Source organism: Heloderma suspectum, chromosome 2, assembly GCF_057233095.1.
Source record: "Heloderma suspectum isolate Gila_16-S chromosome 2, 16-S_ref, whole genome shotgun sequence".
NCBI lineage: Eukaryota > Metazoa > Chordata > Lepidosauria > Squamata > Helodermatidae > Heloderma > Heloderma suspectum.
Window position 1 is genome coordinate 52,834,199 of NC_139459.1, and position 19,106 is coordinate 52,853,304.

General features: G+C 42.9%; 1 protein-coding gene across 2 annotated transcripts in view; it reads left to right on the forward strand.

The window, feature by feature from the left end:
- Positions 1–1,380: 1,380 nt before the first annotated feature.
- LOC146352253 (V-type proton ATPase subunit S1-like protein) overlaps positions 1,381–19,106 on the forward strand; it is a 36,053-nt gene continuing 18,327 nt past the window's right edge. Inside the window, exons 1-2 of one of the 2 annotated variants that reach the window (XM_084832080.1) lie at positions 1,381–1,543; positions 15,338–15,378. In XM_084832080.1, coding sequence (XP_084688206.1) covers positions 1,449–1,543; positions 15,338–15,378 — 136 coding nt within the window. In that variant the 5' untranslated portion in view covers positions 1,381–1,448. The remainder of the gene's footprint in view (positions 1,544–15,337; positions 15,379–19,106) is intronic. The other variant, XM_084832079.1, reaches the window with a different exon arrangement.

The following is a 19,106-nucleotide window of genomic DNA, read 5'->3' on the forward strand; positions in this document are numbered from 1 at the left end:
TTGTCCACCCCCCTTTTAAAGCCATCCAAATTGGTGGCCATCACTACATCCTGTGGTAGCGAGTGCCATAGTTTAACTATGCACTGCGTGAAGAAGTACTTCATTTTATCTGTCCTGAATCTCCCACCAATCAGCTTCATGGGATGACCCCGGGTTCTAGTATTTTGAGAGAGGGAGAAAAATGTCTCCCTATCCACATTCTCCACACATGCATAATTTTGTACACCTCTGTCATGTCTCCACTCAGCCTCCTTTTTTCCAAGCTAAACAATCCCAGCTGTTGTAACCTTCCCTCATAGGAGAGATGCTCCAGCCCCGTGACCATTTTAGTTGCCCTTTTCTGCACTTTTGAAGGGGGTGTTACCATCTGGGGACCCTGGGCAGGCTGGCCAGGTTGGGATCCCAAGCCTGAGGTTTTGTACCCTGATATAAACTCTAGTGGGTCATTCAAAGGTCTTGAGAGGGAGCTCGCGAAATTTTTTGTGTGGGGTGGCGCTAGATCTGTAGTCACTTTTCTCACACAGCAGCCCTTCCATAAGCACTAGAAACTTTCTTCTAGTGGAAGGGTATCTGGATCCAAGCCAAAGTATTTATTGTATTTAATCATACAAACAATTAGTCAGACCCTACGGGTGGCTTGGAGGATCTGCACTGTAGTGAAGCCAGCAGGTACATTTGCCAGCTGAAACACATTTAAAAAAATACATGCGCTGTGTGTAGTGGAAGAAATTATATTTATTTGCAAGGAGTTTACAGGAAAAAGAAGGTTGTATTTATAAAGCAGGTGTCAGGAACTGCAAATGACTCTTGTATTATGCTGCTATGCATGTTTACTCAACAATAAAGTCCCACTGTGGGGTTACTTTAGAGTAAGTGTGTATTGGATTATAGCTCTAATAATATACAGCCACTATGGTCCATCCAAGCCAAGGAAATAATGCAAGATTATTATTTTTTGTTGTTGAGACACATATGTGGGGACTAGGGAGTTGTATTCACAGCTCAGTCCTAAACATGTTAGAAATCTACATTTACAGCATAATCCTATAAGTATGTTTTCCTGGAATTACGGCCCACTATGATCAGTGGATCTTACTCCCAGGACAATGTGCATAGGATTGCATCCTTAATTTAGGGGGCTTTAAAATTGAAACACAGTTGTCAAAAGACACCTCTTGTATCACCTGTATTCCTCATGTATCCAGTTGTATCTAGTCTTTCCCTCACATGAATTGTAAATCACAAAAGGCTGTATTCAATACAGAAAAAAAGCTCAAGACAGCCTTTTATTATGGATTGAGAGTACATGGCGGATCATGTGGTATCAAACGTTGCCTCCTATTGGTTTGCTCTGCTATCCGTCACATGGCCCCTGAGAATACTGGCTCAGGTTTCTTTGCTACACATGAACAGATGTGCTGGGTCTGGAGGGACTGATTCATTTCTCAATGGAAAGCAACATCACCTTTAGGCTTTTACTTCTCTTTTTCTGTGTAGGATTTTCAGCGTCTGTGGATCAAATATTTGGAAGAATGGAGAGGAGGTCAGTGATTTTGTGAATGTGCGTAAAAAGCACAGGTGTAGATGAATGAATGCTTTATATGTTTATGCATGGGGGGACTGTAAACATTCATTGTATCTTTTATTTAAAAGCTGAAGAGGGTTAGATTTTTCTCTTTAAAAGTGCAGGATTCTTGTCGAAGCACATTGTTTCAGCATTAAAGATGCACTGTATAAGCCACTTACTTAAAAGCTGGACTATTAACATCGGTGGGACTTCTCTTGAGAAACTGTATTGTAGATTAAATGGGTCTTCTTTCATATGATTTTACATTTCAGAGCTTAAGGACTCTGAAAAAGGCAAGTCCCTATTGCATTTTTCTTCGCTTTTGTGACTTCATCTTCCTTCTGAAGTGTTAATAACAGAGATATAAATAAAATAGCGTAGGTGTAAAGCATACGCCCAGAAACACTGTTGATGCTGTTGGGAAAAGAATTATGAAAGGAAGCATGTTGTATGGACGTGTGGCTACAGTTTCAGCTCTACCAGAAAATAAGCGAGCCAATCTATAAGCATTCTTGTTTTCATGGCTTTAACACACGGTTTAATGTGTGCAATATAAATAGATCTCAGATATTTCAGGAGTTTGAGTCAAGGGAAATTACCAAGATAAATTGGTAGTTTATCATTATAGAGAGGGAAATACTTAAATGGAACTATGTGCATCATGTCTTGTAACCAGTCATATATTGAAATGCAGGTCAGATAACAATGATGAAGCTCACAGCTAGTGACAAAAGAATGTGCATTTAGGATAACAGGGGCATGTGGTGATTTGCTTAAGCTTGCATTAAGGGATCTGTGGCTCAGTTAACTGATGAATTAAAGTATACTGTAGCATATTAAGTTGTTCGTTTTGCTGTGGTCATGGCAGAGATTCTCAGTTAAGTAGTATTTCCAAATAATGTACCCTGGTTGGTTGTCATCAAGTAAGGTGATGTAACTTAAAAGAACTGAATTAAAAAGAAACTTTATGATGTCACATTATAAGTCAGCCTTGGAGTGCTGGATCTTATGTTGATGAAAGGAGGTCATACGCTTGCTTTAACGTACCTGAAACATAATTTTGAGCCTCTTTATTTCATTTTTTAAAGCACCAACTGATAATTTCTCAGCCAATCAGCTAGTAAGCAGGAGGGGAATAACATATGGTTTTGTTTGATATTATTTTCGAGTTTGCACTGTCTTTCAGTGTATGTTGTCAATGCAAAAATTAATACCAATTTGCTTACCCGATCCACTGTTGTATAGATATATATGCAGGTACTGAAGACAAAGGAATTAGAAAAGGAAACTAAACTGCAAGAGCTGAGCTCATAGGCAAATCAGTATTCCTTGCAAGACTGTAGCTCCTTGGCTCCTTTCAGAATCAACTGTCTGTTAAGATTAGGGTTAGCAGGTCACAACTATAACAAGAGACACATGTGAGCTCTGATGTCCTGAATACATTACATCTACTATGTTGTGTAAATCAGGGAATGCCTGGCAACTTTTGGTAAAGTATTTGTGGAATATATATACATGCGAGTGCATGTGCACGTGCACGCACACACACACACACGCCTTAAACCTATTCTGCACTGCTTGGAATGTAGGGTCTCTTTAATTCTGGAACTCACTCTGGTGTAACTAAGAACAGAATGAGATGCAAGTTTTTTCCTCTCCTTTGCCCCTTTATAATCTCTCTGGTGTGTCCTGATTTAGTGTTAAAATCACTGTGGAAACTGACATCTGGAAGTAAAACCAGGAGGTACTTCATGGAAGAGGTGCATCTTCTCAGTCGAGGGTTGGGATTATTACTGCTGTGGCATCCGTGCTGATCCTGCTAGTCTGTTTGGACTCATAAGCACAAGGACTGGCACCATCTATAGATTGTGGGTTCCAGGCACACTGATTCAGTCTGTACTCTGTACTATTGTTGATCTCAGAAGTGTTGTAATTGCTGGGGGAAGCCGATGTCATCAAGTACCTTTGATGATGCTCTTCATGGGCTGAGTCAAATCATGAGTGCACACAGAGAGAAATTCCTGGTGCCTTCTCCTCTTTGGAATGCTATTTCTCCTGAGATCTGCAGAAGTCTGAGCAATGTTGGATCTTTTTGCTTGTAACCGATGTCATTTTGTAAGGAGTTCTTAAGTTGCCAAGTCTTGTCTCTCTTCTTCAGGGACACATGTTTTTAATATTTTTAATAATTGTTTTTTTGTGTGTGGAGAGGCAACCTTCAGTTTTTAAAAACTCAAACCTTTCCCCCAGATTTGTAATTTAATGGAATTGATCAGTTGTCCACACAACACAACGTTTGGTGGAATTCTGTTAAGACAAAAATACTCCCAAGTTGGAGGGATGGACACACACACACACACACCAGTGGAGATAAGGTTTAAGACATGTATGTGTGTGTGTATACACACACACGAATTAAAATTGGGTGAGGGACTGGATTTTTTAAAATTGCAAATGAACTTTAACTTTACCAGATTCTAAGGTGTTTAGAACATTAATTCTGCCTTCATTCTCTGCAAGTAAGAAGCTACTTTTTAATACTGCCTGTAGTACTGAGGTTGTTCTAGATGGTAGTTGTTTTGAGTATGGAGAATCAGCATGTATAGAAGCCACATCTGATGTGTACCAATCCCATATTGTTGCTAGCCCAAAATGAACAAGCACAATTAGCATTAGCAACAGAAACAAACAAAATCAGCTACCATAGCATCCCCATGCTAGGAAATAACTTGCTGAGATACTTCATGCTCAGCTGCTATGTTGACATTAACAATGGCAGAAGAAAGTGCTGCCTGGAAATGCCCTGAATTTCATAGTGTTACTATGGAAAATCAATGAATGATGGCCATCATGAGCCAGACAGAGATCATGTGTCCATAGCCTTTTGCTTGTTGCTCATCAGATGCATGTGCATTTCTGGAGAAGGCACGTCTTCATAGGAAGATGCTTGATATGAGGATCAGACGCTCTGTCCATCTACCCCAGTATTGTCTACTCCGATCTGCAATGCCTCTCCAGGGTTTCAGTCTGAGGTCTTTTACATCACCTGCAACTGGATCCTTTTTTAACTGGAGATGCCAGAGACTGAACCTGGGACCTTCTACCTGCAAATTTTGTGCTGTACCACTGGCTGGTGGGTGCTCCCCATCTATTCTACGATGTTCATCTAAAGCCCCTTAAACTGAATCTAGTGACTATGGCTGGATCTGGGGTGGGAGCTTTAAAATGTTGCAGACACAGCCATATCTTTGAACTTTATGTTATCTAGTTCAAGCTACATGGATTTTTTAAAAAAACAATTAATATCTTCATTTCCAATGAATTACAATGTATTGTTTCAATATAAGAACTCCTGTAAGATTTTTTTTGCAATGTAGAAGCCCTGGGCTACCTGTGTGATTCAAGGTGCAATCCTATGCATGTTTAGAGAGGAAAAAAGTCCTATAATTCCCAGCATGCCCCTGCCAGTCCTGCTGGTGGGGTCATGCTGGAAATTGTAGGACTTTTTTCTGTCTAAACATGCATAGGATTGTGCCCTCAGTCATACTAATTTAGAAATCAGTGGTTATCAAACTGTATCCTTTTGCATAAACTTTTCTCAAATAAACTAACCAGATTTTTTTACCTTGTTGATGGATAGTGTCATCTGAGAAGTAGGCATTTACACTCTTTTACACATATAACCTTATTTAATTGGGTATTACCTAGTGATTAGCTGTTCTAGTACTTTACCTTAGAGCTAAGCCAATTTCAGTTCTGCTACTGACAGATGTAGAATGAGTAAGATAAACATACAAAATTGATGGAACAATGACATGAATCTAGTAGTGTTATGCTTACATTTAAAGTACTTTCCTTGACGGCTAGAACTGTAGAACACATGGATCATAGTGGCATATAGATTGCTATGTCTGTGGAACAAGTGAACTGACTTCCCCTACAATAGCACAAATCCTGATTGACTGTTACGAGCTTTATAACTGTACAAATGTAATGGAGAAGTGGAGGAGCTTCTCTGGCAAGTAGTAGCCTCTAGAAATGGCTTCTTCTAGCTTCATACATGTCAGTGGAGTGATGAAATTAACTTGAAGGTTGAAGGCTGCTTGTGGTCTAGTCAATATCATTGCTAGGGAAATCGCTGTTTTCTTTTCAAATGTTTAGGTGTGAGCATATGTATATGTACCCATCTTTGCAAATACTAATTTTAATTTTAAAACACACACACACCTAAAAAGCCGCTTCTGATTTGCTCCAGTCATGGGGTTAGATCGAGCTTTAGTCTATCTTAGAGTAGACCCATTGAAGCCAATGGTACTTAAGTTAGTTATGCCTAGTTCTAGTCCCATTAATTTCAGTGGGTCTATGCTACTTATTACTAAATATAGCTCCAACTAATGGCATGTGCATACAAGTATGAGAAGGGTGTCACTTATCATGGGTGACAGTTGCATCAAAACATACACAGATCTAGTGTAGCAGTGAAGCTGTAAGATATTGTTTGGGCTTTTAAGGGTAGAATTTGAAATGCTATGAAACGTGTCATGGAAACATGTCAGAAAACAGTTGGACCAGTGTCAATGGTGGGACACAAAAAATATGGATGTGTGTACTGCAGGCCATGACAATCTCTGAAAGGACATAATGAATATCTAGCCTGTTTATTTATTGCATTTGTATACTGCCCTTCCTTGCAGGAGCCATAGGTAATATATATGGTTCCCCCCTATTTTATTTTAGTAACAATCCCATGTGGTCAGTTAGGCTGAAATATGATTTAACCAAGGCCACGTACAGGGCAATCCTAACTCTTAACTGGGAGAGCTCCGATGTCTGAGCCTCTGAGATATCCAAAGCCCTCCCAGGTATAGCGAGAAGCAGCGTTTTTCTGTTTTTCCTTCCTGGCTGGGTTTTTTCCTGTCTTAATCAATTTCCACCCATTGAAACTAATAGGAGCGAATTCATCTATGCCAGCTTCAGGTCTGGTGTAGATTATCAACCAGTTTGGAGGCATGGCTAGGGGCAAGGAGAGCTGTGGATCTTTGGATCCACAGAGTCTCCAGGATCTCCTCCCAATGCTCCCCCCACCCCAGCATGTCTCCTATTCCCTTCCCCTGATGCAGAGTGCTGGTGCAGTAGAGGTAAGGGGTGTGGATGTTTCTGGAGGGGTTGGGAAATGGGATTTCTGGTCAGAACTCCTCCTGCAATAGGGGACGTCTCTCTCCACCTTCAGAGGGGGAAATCCAATATCATCCGGGGACCATAGGGTTGCACTCTTGGTGAATTTTGTGCCTATGTGGGGATTTTAACCTGCGGTGCCTCAGTCCAAGTCTGACTTTCTAGCGTAGCCATTATACCATACTGTCTCTCATGGCCTATGACCTGCAGAGTCCATTGGATGCATGAATGCATGCATTGGAGATCTTTTCTTATTTTTCAGCAGTATTCCCTCCCCCTCACATTTCAAAACCAGTTTTTGATCCAGTGCTCTAAGTTCTTGTGACTTCAATTGCTTTCTCTCCTGATGATCCCTGGTGTGGAAAATTCACACTCCACCTGAAGGAGCAGGTGTGCAGCTCGGGATTACTCCTGGATCCATCGTGGTCACTGGAGCCTCAAGCAGCCTCCATGGCACTGGAGTGCTTCTACCAGCTTTAGTTGGTAGCCCAGTTGTGATCCTATTTGGAATAGGATAGCCTAGCATCAGTGGTCTATGCTCTGGTAGCCTCTAGGTTAGATTACGGCAGTGCACTTTCCGGGCCAAATTCAAAGTGCTGGTTTTAATCTATAAACCTCTACATGGCTCAAGACTCCAATACCTCAAGGACTGCCTATCCCAGTGTGAACTTACCCAGTCCCTCAGGTCAGCTTCAGAGTTTCTTCTCTGTGTACCCCCATTGAGAGAAGCTTAGGGGGTGTCGGTTCAGGAACAGGCCTATTGTGTGATAGTCCCATGTTTATGGAATGCTCTCCCCAAGGAAGCTCATCAGGGGCTGGCGTTGTCATCTTTTCGGTGCCAGGTAAGGAAGTACTTATTTTCTCAGGCGTTTGGAAATTAGTTATGGCCCAATTGTTGTGGGCTGCTTTTGTGGTGTTCAGTCTAGGCTGTGAGTGGGAGCAGATTTCTAGATGAACACTTTTCATATTGTATTGTCTTTAGATTATGTTTTATGGTATTCATTTTTATTTGTATTTTATATGTCATTTTCATTTTTATTTGTATTATTGTGCTCATTACGATTTATACTGATTCCCCTGTGTTCCCCCCACCCGCCCGTTATATTAATCATGGATTCTGTATTGTATGTGTAAGTCGCTTTGAGACTGCTTTTTGCATTGCATAACTTTAATAAACAACAACAATAATAAATATGATTTTAAGAAGCAAGCAAATATGCTTTATGATACCTGAGATCTCCTGCTACCTGTCACGGTAGCGACTCCAATAGCTAACGAAGTCTTGTGTGTTTGTAGCATTAAGTGCTCCCCTGCACTTGATGGGGCCTATGAATGGAATGTCAGCCATATACTATCTGGGCTCTATATCGCATCTGTCCATATACTGTTGCTTCAAGCGCTCTTCTGCTTAATGAATAAGTGGAAGATGAGAAGTTTGTGCACAAGGGGAATCAATATGCTTAGCGACATCATGGTTATGAAAGGCCACTTAGGGTGCAATCCTATTGGGATAGGCAGCCGCCTCCGAAGTCGGAGGCAACCGCTTATCCAATGCAGGGAAGGAGCAGCATGGTGGAGATCGTCTCCTCCACGCTTCAGCCTCCCCGCATTTGTGGCTTGACAGCCAATTTTGGTTGTCTAGGCACGGAAAGTTGGAGCGGGGTGGTGGACGCTGGATGACGCATAGGAAGTGTTGGGACAGCACTTCCGCCCTCCCCGCCCCAGCCTGCCCCCAGGAATGTCTTGTCTTCACTGCTCTGCGCTCTTCTTATGAGCATGGAGCATGGGCCCAATCCATGTTGCCTACAAGGCAATGTGGAAGGGGGAAGTCGGTTTTTAGGAACTGAACTACCCTATGGCCTTCTAGCCGGTGATTAGTGGATATGGGATTGTGCCCTTAGAGAGCAATCATATGTCCCCTAGAAAGTGTCTGGGGGAGATGGGATTTTTTGGGTTCCCAGCTCCGAGCTTGTAGACAGCGTGATGAGCTCATAGCTGGGAAAAGGTGCTCCCTGCCCCCTCCCCTGCATAGCCGTGTGGAGAGAACCATGGCAGCTGCGCCCCTGTTCCTGTCCGTGCTGGTAACACAGAGCACAGACAGGGCAAAAAGGGGGCATTCCCATGGGTGGGAAGGTGAAGTGACCAGGGAAGCTTCCTATTTATTTATTTATTTCATTTCTATACCGTCCAATAGCCGAAGCGCTCTCCTATGTGGTCTTCAGCCCTGTTCCTGCCCCTTCCCTGAAGCCCCGCTTAGAGGCCCAAAGTCAGGTATGTAAGGAAAACTGCAGGGCAGCTGGAGCATGGAAGGAATCCTCTCCTCCATGCTTCAGCCACCCTCCACTGGATAGGTGGACTTCAGAGGAAGTCAGAGGCTACCGTCTATCTCAACAGGATTGTGCCCTTAATGTTCAGTTATAACTCAGGCAGCTTATAGCATGTAATGGGTATATGAGTATGTTGCTTCTTTATAGTGAAAAGCATATATCCTTATCAATGATGCCAGCACAGTTTCTATCCCACACATACATACAGAATCCACACTGATTAGATTTGAGCATTGGAGTAGCATCTTTCAAGGGTGCTTTATTTCTGTATATGTATTCCCCAATCATACATCCAATGGTGACAAGAGCCCTATTCAGGCATTTACCTCCACCTATGAGGCCTTAAAGTGGGTAGAAGGTCAGTGCAGTGTTCCCAATTGCATGGAGAGTTGTACTCACATTCAAGCAAACTTGAGTAGAGGTCTTTTTCAGACCTTGCCAATTCAACGCGGCAAAGTCTGAACTGAATGGGGTGGAGCCAGTGTGCACATGTTCAGGCGAATGCCTGAACAGGGCTACAATGGGAGCTGGATGTTGGACAGCTGAATGTGGGGGAATTGCATTGGGTTTTATTGATTGACCACTGATACCTTCTGCATTAAGGCATCAATGGTGCTTTGTGTTAGGGCCAAACTATATGTTACAAGGAGTTGCATGTAACTTTTCCCCCAATGGGAGGTGTTTTTTTTTTTAAATGAAACATAGCTGAAACAGAGAACTTCAGCTATTGGGCGGTATAGAAGTAAGTAAGTAAGTAAGTAAGTAAGTAAATAAATAAATAAATAAATAGCTGTTGGAGGTTGCAATCAGAAGCTGAGGATGGGTGGGTGGTAAGGGGTACTTAACCCTTTCCCTGCCAGCTGTTTCTTTTCAAAACCTCAACCCGCAGCTACTGTTTTTCTTCTTAGAGGGAAAACTGTATAGGGGCTTGTATCTTTTACATTGAAGTGGAAGAACTTCAAGAACAGTTTAGGAGGGCAATTTTGAGAGGAAACACAGCTGTTAGAAAAAAGTTTAGCCCTTTTCCCCCTTCCTTTGGTCTTGATTATAGTTCCTCCAATGTCTGCTTTTCATGGAAAAAAATTAAAAGGTGTTTGGGAAAGTTCCATGGAATTGCACATAACGTTTAACTTGGCCCTTAGCTATACGTGGTCATGGAATATACATAGCACCCAGAATAAATCCCAGGGCAAACATATGATTGACTGATCTGAGACTGATTTTGGCCATTCAAGACCAAGACACCCCAAGATACTTTGCATTATGGCAGGGAACAATATATTGTTGCTGGGAAAATCATTTCCCCCCAGCTACTGAGAGAATTGCGGATTGCATCAGAGTAGAGATGTGAAGGCCTGGAAAAAACTGGAAAATTAGGGGGGGGGGAAACCCAGTTGTTTTCCTTTTTTTTCTTTTCCCAAGGACCATTTTTGTTTTCTTCCCCAAAATTTGAAAAATTGAACAGCTTTGAATTATGAATATTCTTTTAGAATTTAAGACAAGGTGTTTATATATAGTTATCAAGCCTTTACTCCCCCCCCCACTCCCACAAATGATTTCTAAAAACTTTGTAATAAGAAAACTTTTATAGAAAGACTAAAGATGTAAAATGTCTGGAAATAGTGAGGCTATGGGGGAAAATGTTTTTAATCTGTAAGATTCTCAGCATAGTTATTTCTTCCATTTTTTAATTACAATTATTGATCCAATGTATCTTTTACTGATAGACATTTTGGGATGCTCCAAGTTATGCTCAGTTTCCCAACGCGTGAACAGAGTCATCGTATCATACTATGGAAGAAAATATATGTTCTTCACATAAGAACAATGTAAGAGCATCAGAAGAGCCATGCTGGATCAGACCAGGTCCACCTAGTCCAGCATTCTTTTCACACAGTGGTCAACCATCTGACCATGGGAAACCCACAAGGAGGACATGAGTGCAACTGCACCCTCCTGCCCATGTTCCCCAGCAACTGGTGTACATAGGCATACTGCCTCCAATACTGGAGGTAGCACATAGCCATCAGGACTAGTACCCACTGATAGCCTTATTCTCCATGAATTTGTCCAATCCCATTTTAAAGCCATCCAAATTGCTGGCCATCGCTATATCCTGTGGTAGCAAATTCCATAGTTTAACTATGCGCTGTGTGAAAAAGTACTTCCTTTTATCTGTCCTGAATCTCCCACCAATCAGCTTCATGGGATGACCCTGGGTTCTAGTATTTTGAGAGAGGGAGAAAAATGTCTCCCTATCCACTTTCTCTGCACCATACATGATTTTGGATGCCTCAATCATGTCTCTCCTTACTTGCTTTTTCTCTAAGCGAAACAGTCAAACTGTTGTAACTTTCCCTCATAGGGGTGATGCTCCAGCCCCTTGACCATTTTCGTTGCCCTTTTCTGTACTTTTTCCAACTCTACAATCTCTCTCTCTCTCTTAGGTGTTTGGGTTTTGTTCTATAGAGTCCTATGTTTCTGGACATGTCTTCCTCTGTCTCCAGTTCTTCATGCTTCTTCTGGCTTCTAGGATGATCCAGATGTTTCAGGGACTACTTCCTGAAGTTCCCTCTGGTCAGACATGAATGAGGAATGTAAAATATGTTATGTATAACTTGGTTTGCTCATAAAATTTATCATGTTTGTTACATTACATTTTAAAAGTATCGTTTATTCAGACAATAATTACAATGTACTGAGATCACTTTTTAAAATGGTCAAATATAATTTTTTTATGAGAAAACTATGTTATACATAATATAACTTTAGGAACATGAAGGCTGCTTTGCATTCCTAAAGGAGCCTTCCTAAACCTGGTATCCTACAGATGTTTTGCACTACAATGGCCAGCATGCAGACCATTGGCCATCCTGCCTGAGGCTGATAGGAGATGAAGTCCAACGTATCTGGAGGGCACCAGGTTGGGGCAAGCTGCAGATTTGTAAAGAGTGCTTAAAAAATAAATATTGCTTATTTTTCAATTTTCCCCAAAATGTCTGTTTTTTTCTGGGAAAAAATACCAAGAAAACACCTAGGTTTTTTTCCCCCATGGCTTCAACGTTTCTGTAAATTTTACATCTCTAGCTCAGAGGGAACAGGGAATTAGAGTTGGGGTGGCAGATGATGTCAGTATTCCCGCTGATAAAAAAGTAGAGGTGCTGCATCCCCGCAAGTCCTGGCTGCTCTACACCACAGCTTGAGAGTCTGTAAATGCTGAAGACACAAACAGCAATTGTAGGCAGAGGCTTCTTTGTGACACATCGACCACCTGCTTCCCTAGAGAAGCAGTAAGCTTGCTGATTGTATCTGTCTGTGGTCTCTTGCAGAGGCTTGCAGATTCCTCTTGCTGCAGGTTTCTAGCGGAGCTATGAATATTTCATTGGGGATGCACATTTAGCACTTTGTGGGCGTTTTCCTGCTGAGCGTAGAATCTTGTTACTTTGGTGTGAAACATGGTTTCATTTTCTGGTAGTTTTCTGGGAGGCATAAGGCAACCTATCATAAGCATCAAATTTGAAACCAGCAGTTTGTAGCAACTGTTCAGGGACGCAGCATACGCCTGGCTGGGCATATAAATAAACACATCCATATTCTTGCTGTGAATTGAATGTTTCACACCAATTAGGTTCCCTCTGAGATGAACTTCTAAAATGTGGCATAAATCTCTGTATAGTTCCAAATGTCACACGAAGGACCTTGACATCAACTCTCTGCAGGAGATACGATCCTCCAGGTGCCTGTCTAAACCAGATGATATGGCTGTGTCTGCTTATCCAACAGTGCTAGACAGATGCAATCAATCATATTAAATCTTGTCCTTGGTACAAGTTTGTGGAATTTCCTTTATCTACACTATCTTGCACTAAGTTTCCTGTCTAAAGGATGGGAACATACTAATTATCAAGTAGCTTAGGGCACAGTCCTATGCCCTCACCTCTTGGAAGTCTCCAAACTTGGAGGCTTCCAAGATTCATCTGGTGGGGTGGGAGGACCAGCGGAGGTGATCTTTGCCTCCCTATCCTCCATGTTTGGTGATTTTTGCTAGATGGGCTTTTCAGCCTGTCTAGCTTTTCAGCCCATCTAGCCAGGGTGCTTTGGAGGGGGAGGGAAGGAGGTTCAGGGTATCTCATATCCTGGCCTCTCTGGTCTCTTCCCTTCCCCACCCACCGGAATGACCCCTTTCCTCCTCCTCCAAGGTCCCTTTTCTGATCTTGGAGAGGCAGCCAGCACAGTTCTCTTTGCGCTGGCTGTGTGGGGCTGGGGTTGGGCGTCGTATCTCTGACTCCCAAGGTTGGAGTGCTTGTTACACTACATCACTCTCTCCCATGAACAAGGAAGGCAAAGACAGGAAGCCGCTGTGGTGTTTTCCAAACCTTTGGGTGTCTTTGACCAATAACTTCCACAGCTTGGCAAGGTGAATAACTGCTTATTAACTGTGTGTACAATGCAACTTCCCCCAGCTCTGTTCTGCTTCAGCTTGAGCCCTTCCAGTCCTTTCCCCTTGAACCAGGAACTTCTCTTGCAGCCAGGAGTGCTGACCATGTTACATTAAGTTAAGCCTTCTCCCCAAATCACTGCAAATATTTTCACTCCCCGATCCCTTAAACTTGGTGAAATACTCTGCCTCCTCAGTTCACTCCCTCCAAATGTGTGGTGTCTTGGGGGAAGGAATTTCGATACAATCCTCCATTTCAGGCACAGGAACTGATCCCTCAACCACAACCCCAGGCTCCACCCCCTCCCTCTCCTCTCTTGGCCTAGGGCTGTGTTTCCACCAGTGATTTACTCCAACCTGGCTGCGCGGTGAGGTCTCTGTGTTTCCATGATGTTGTGGCCATTCAGCACCAGCACTGCATTTTAATGTGGAAAAACCGCTTCTTCTGAGACTGGTTATAGTTCAACTTTTCCAGCTTACTTCGGCCCCATTACTGACCTGTTTCCACAATTGCACTGGGTTCAGTATCATAGTCCTGCCCATGGGGTGTGTAGCCCGGCCTTTCTGGGTGTGTCACTCTGACCTCAGTGACCCAGCCCTTTCCCTCCCTGTTTTCAGGAAGTTTCATCGCCGTTTTGGAAAATAAGCACTAGAACACAGCCCATGACCCCAGTCAAGGGATGTTTTCTCCCATTGTGCTGAATGAGGTTTGCCCTCTCAATGACCACAGAAATAACAGAGAAGCCCCTCATTTGACACAGCACATATCAAAGCCCAATTCCTTACATGTGATTAAGCGACCAAGTGGGATTATGAGGCTCCGATGAATTGCCTTAGGAAGAAAGTACTTCACAGCTTCGTTATAGATATCCTGTGGGTTACAAGGGGGGCTGGTTTCTGTCTTTATGTTTACTGCTGTCTTTCCCACAACAAATCCATTACTGTCTCATCAAAAGTAACTCCCATTGTGGTCGATGAGGTCCTCTGGGTTAAAATGGGGGATGGTTTCCCTCTTTGTGTTCTCCCCCCCTCTCCCAGCCCAAGCATATGTGTGTCTACTCAGAAGTAACTACCACTGTGCTCAATGAGGCTTGCTCCTGAAATGCAGGTGCATCTGGACTTTCAGGGGAAAAGAGAAAGGGGGAAGAGAGGGGAAGCCTCTCTTCACAGCAAAGCTGATTCCTTTTTAAAATCCCGTACTTGTCCATTAGCTTCTCCTTCCGTTGTCCTGGAAACATGGCCGAAGAGGCGGAAACACTGGTGAGGTAATCAGACTCCACCCAGACTCCACCCAGCCACCAAGAAAATAATTTGATTAGAGCTCTGTGGAAACAGCACAGAGCCCCAGGCCACAGCGATGATAAGCTGGGTCTTTAAGGGCTGTGGAAACAAGAAAAGGAGAAGATGCAATTGGGTAACCATCGCGACAAAGTTGCAAACAAACTGAAGCTGATAGTGTGGAAACACACCCTAGGAGAGGGACTGAGAATGTGTCACCTGCCAGATGTTATTGGATTGCAACTCCCATCAGCCTTCCCAACAGGCATTGCCAATAATGAGGGCTGCAATCCAAGAATACTGGATATTTCTGTGGTTAAAGGCGCAATCCTATGCACATGTAGGCAGAAAAACGTCCTACACCTCTCAGCATTCCCCAGCCAGCATAGGGAATGCTGGGAGTTGTAGGATGTTTTTCTGTCTGCACATGCATAGGATTGCACCCTAAGTTGCAGTTCTAATGTAGCTAAATATTGTGGTCTAGCTTAAACGAGGCCTAAAAAATGACAGGGAAAAAAAGCTGATATACTGTTTTGTGTTTCTGCTTTGTTGCAGTTTCTTTACATTCTCTGACCAAGACCTGCTCCAAAGAAATGGTACGGTTTTAAACAGACTCTGAGCTAAGTGATATTGATAGCTCGATGGGTTGGGATTAGTCACCAGATACAATTTCTGTTTAAAATGATGGGAGCTTTTGTATATGCAAGAATTTGGCTGCGGGTGGAGAATATTGCATGGCTTTGTGGCACTGTTGCATTTCTCTCACGTGATGTTTTGTTTCCATAAGACAGGCCTTGCTCACCATTCATCTGTATATCTAGTACTAGTATAAAAAGCTCTGGGTGTAGATATGAATCACTTCATGCTCACACTGCAATGTCATGCTCACGCTGCTCTGGAAAACGGAGTCAACAAAATAAAGGAATAGCAATGAAAGGATTTTTTAAGCTTCTCTCTCTCTCTCTCTCTCTCACACACACACACACACACACACACACACACTATGCACTGTTCTTCCACAACTCCTACATGAAATATTAAGGCTGCAATATTTAAGATGCTTTAAGTAAATGGATCTATGTATCTATTTATTTAAAGCATTTTAATCCACGTTTCAGCAAAAAAGGCTCCCAGAGCAACTTATATGATATCAGTAATAAACAATACAGCTCCTGCCCTCAGATTTACAATCTAAAAGACATGACACAAAAGGAAAAAAGGATGAGGAGGGAAGAGGAAAACAAAAGTCAAGCACCAATTTTTCAAATAGCAGTTCTTATGATGACCAGCTGCAGTGAAAACAGTTCACAGAGAGAAGGGGCCGGATGGAGTTGGTCTTTCAGTAGAGTTGATGGAATAGCCCAGCTTTCCACCTCTCCCTCTGTGGCAGCCTGATGGAATGGCTATTCCAGATGACAATTGAGGAAACGACTGAGGAAGCTGGTCTTATTTATTAATTAAAATATTTCTGTATTCTGCCCTAAAATCTACCAATATAAGGGGGTTAATCAATAAAGCAATTCACCCCCCCCCCAGCAATATACATATAATACATCACAAGCATCCTCAGCAGAGTCAATGGAATGGCCTTGTTGCCCACCACTCCCTCTGTTGCAGCCTGAGAGTAAGCCTCATTGAACTCAGTGGGACTTACTTCTGAGTAGACATGTGGATTTCACTATAGGGATCCCTTCTAACAAGTTATGAGACAGATTTCTGCAATTTGCAAGAGGGGAAGGGATAAGCAGTAGGTCCTTTATTTTCAACCCCATTCTGAGCAACGGTAACCTCAGCATAGAAGAAGAATGAAGCTACCTCTACACCAGTCACCTTACTGGAATACCAGGATCTTCTCTCCTGCCCTCTCCCCAATCAGTGGCTGCAGTGTAGGTACTCCTTTTCTCCTGCCTTTGGGATGTCTGAAGGAAGAGGTTGTCAGGCAAAGAACATCTCTTGTCTTTCTTCCCATATCACGCCCTCCATACATAACATAATCAGACCTCTGGAATAACAGATTCTCTATCTGAGACCCAAACATCTTTCTTTTCTTCTTTTTTACTCTAGAGTAAGTACAGGAGTCCTGATCCAGATCAGGACTCCAGCTTTGGGAGGGGACTGGGTTAGGGGTCTTTGACCCTTTCCCGCTGCTGTGGTCCTGATCCAGATCCCCCCTCCCCACTTTCAACTTACATTGTCAAATAGTGATCCAGGCACCTTATGGCCTTCTGGATGCTGGCTAGGGCTGATGGGAGTTGTAGGCCAAAACATTTTCATTTCATTGTATAAGGCAACCAAGTACAGGTTGTAGCCAAACAATGAACAACCAAAAGATGCAATACAGGATGTTGACAGTAAAATTTTTATCACAGAGTTAAAATTCAGTGTACAATATACGAATATTCAGTGCTTTTGTTGTTGTTCAGTCGTTCAGTTGTGTCCAACTCTTTGTGACCCCATGGACCATAGCACGCCAGGCCTTCCTGTCCTGTGCTCTCTCCCGGAGTGTGCTCAAGTCCATATTCATTGTATCGGTGATGCTATCTAGCCATCTCATCCTCTGCCGTCCCCTCTCCTTTTGCCTTCAATCTTTCCCAGCATCAGGGTCTTTTCCAGGGAGTTTTCTGTTTGCATTAGGTGGCCAAAATATTTGAGCTTCAGCTTCAGTATCTGTCCTTCCAATGAGCAGTCAGGGTTGATTTCCTTTAGGATTGACTGATTTGACCTCCTTGCAGTCCAGGGGACTCATAAGAGTCTTCTCCAACACCACAGTTTGAAAGCATCCATTCTTCGGCACTCAGTCTTCCTTATAGTCCAGCTCTCACAGCCATACGTTGCTACTGGGAAAACCATAGCTTTGATTATATGAACCTTTGTCGGCAAGGTGATGTCTCTGCTTCTCACTATGCTGTCTAGGTTTGCCATAGCTTTCCTCCCAAGGAGCAAGCGTCTTTTAATTTCATGTCTACAGTCACCGTCTGCGGTGATCTTGGAGCCCAAGAAAATACAATCTGTCACTGCTTCCATTTCTTCCCCTTCTATATGCCAGGAAGTGATGGGGCCAGATGCCATGATCTTAGTTTTTTTAATGTTGAGTTTCAAACCAGCTTTTGCACTCTCCACTTTCACCCTCAACAAGAGGCTCTTTAGATCCTCTTCGCTTTCTTCCATTAGGGTGGTATTGTCTGCGTATCTGAGGTTGTTGATAATTCTCCCAGCAATCTTAATTCCGACCTCTGATTCATCCAACCTGGCGTTTCTCATGATGTACTCTGCATATAAATTAAATAAGCAGGCTGACAATATGCAGCCTTGTCATACTTCATTCCCAATTTGGAACCACTCGGTTGTTCCATGTCTGGTTCTTACCGTTGCTTCTTGACCCTCGTACAGGTTTCTCAGGAGACAGGTAAGGTGGTCTGGTACTCCCATCTCTTTAGGAATTTGCCAGAGTTTGTTGTGATCCACACAATCAAAGGCTTTAGCATAGTCAATGAAGCAGAAATAGACGTTTTTCTGGAATTCTCTTGCTTTCTCCATGATCCAGCGAATCTTGGCGATTTGATCTCTAGTTCCTCTGCCTCTTTGAAACCCAGCTTGTACTTCTGGTAGTTCTCAGTCCACATGCTGCTGAAGCCTAGCTTGTAGGATTTTGAGCATAACCTTGCTGGCATGTGAAATGAGCGCAATTGTACGGTAGTTTGAACACTCTTTGGCATTGCCCTTCTTTGGAATTGGAATGTAAACTAACCTTTTCCAGTCCTGTGGCCATTGTTGAGTGTTCCAAATTTGTTGGCATATTGAGTGCAGCACTTTAACAGCATCATCTTTTAGGATCTTAAATAGCTCAGCTGGAATACTGTCATCTCCGCTAGCTTTGTTGTTACTAATGCTTCCTAAGGCCCACTTGACTTCACTCTCGAGGATGTCCGGCTTAAGTTCAGTGACCGCACTATCATGGCTATCAGGGACATTCAGATCTTTCCTGTCTAGTTCTTCTGTGTATTCTTTCCACCTCTTCTTAATCTCATCTGCTTCTGTTAGGTCCCTGCCTTCTTTGTCCTTTATCATGCCTGTCTTTGCACAAAACGTTCCCTTGAGATCTCCGATTTTCTTGAAGAGATCTCTAGTCTTTCCCATTCTATTGTTTTCTTTGATTTCTTTGCATTGTTCATTTAAGAAGGCCTTCTTGTCTCTCCTTGCTATTGTCTGGAACTCTGCATTCAGTTGGATATATCTTCCCCTTTCTCCTTTGCTTTTCGCTTCCCTTCTTTCCTCAGCTACTTGTAAAGCCTCATCAGACAGCCACTTTGCTTTCTTGCATTTC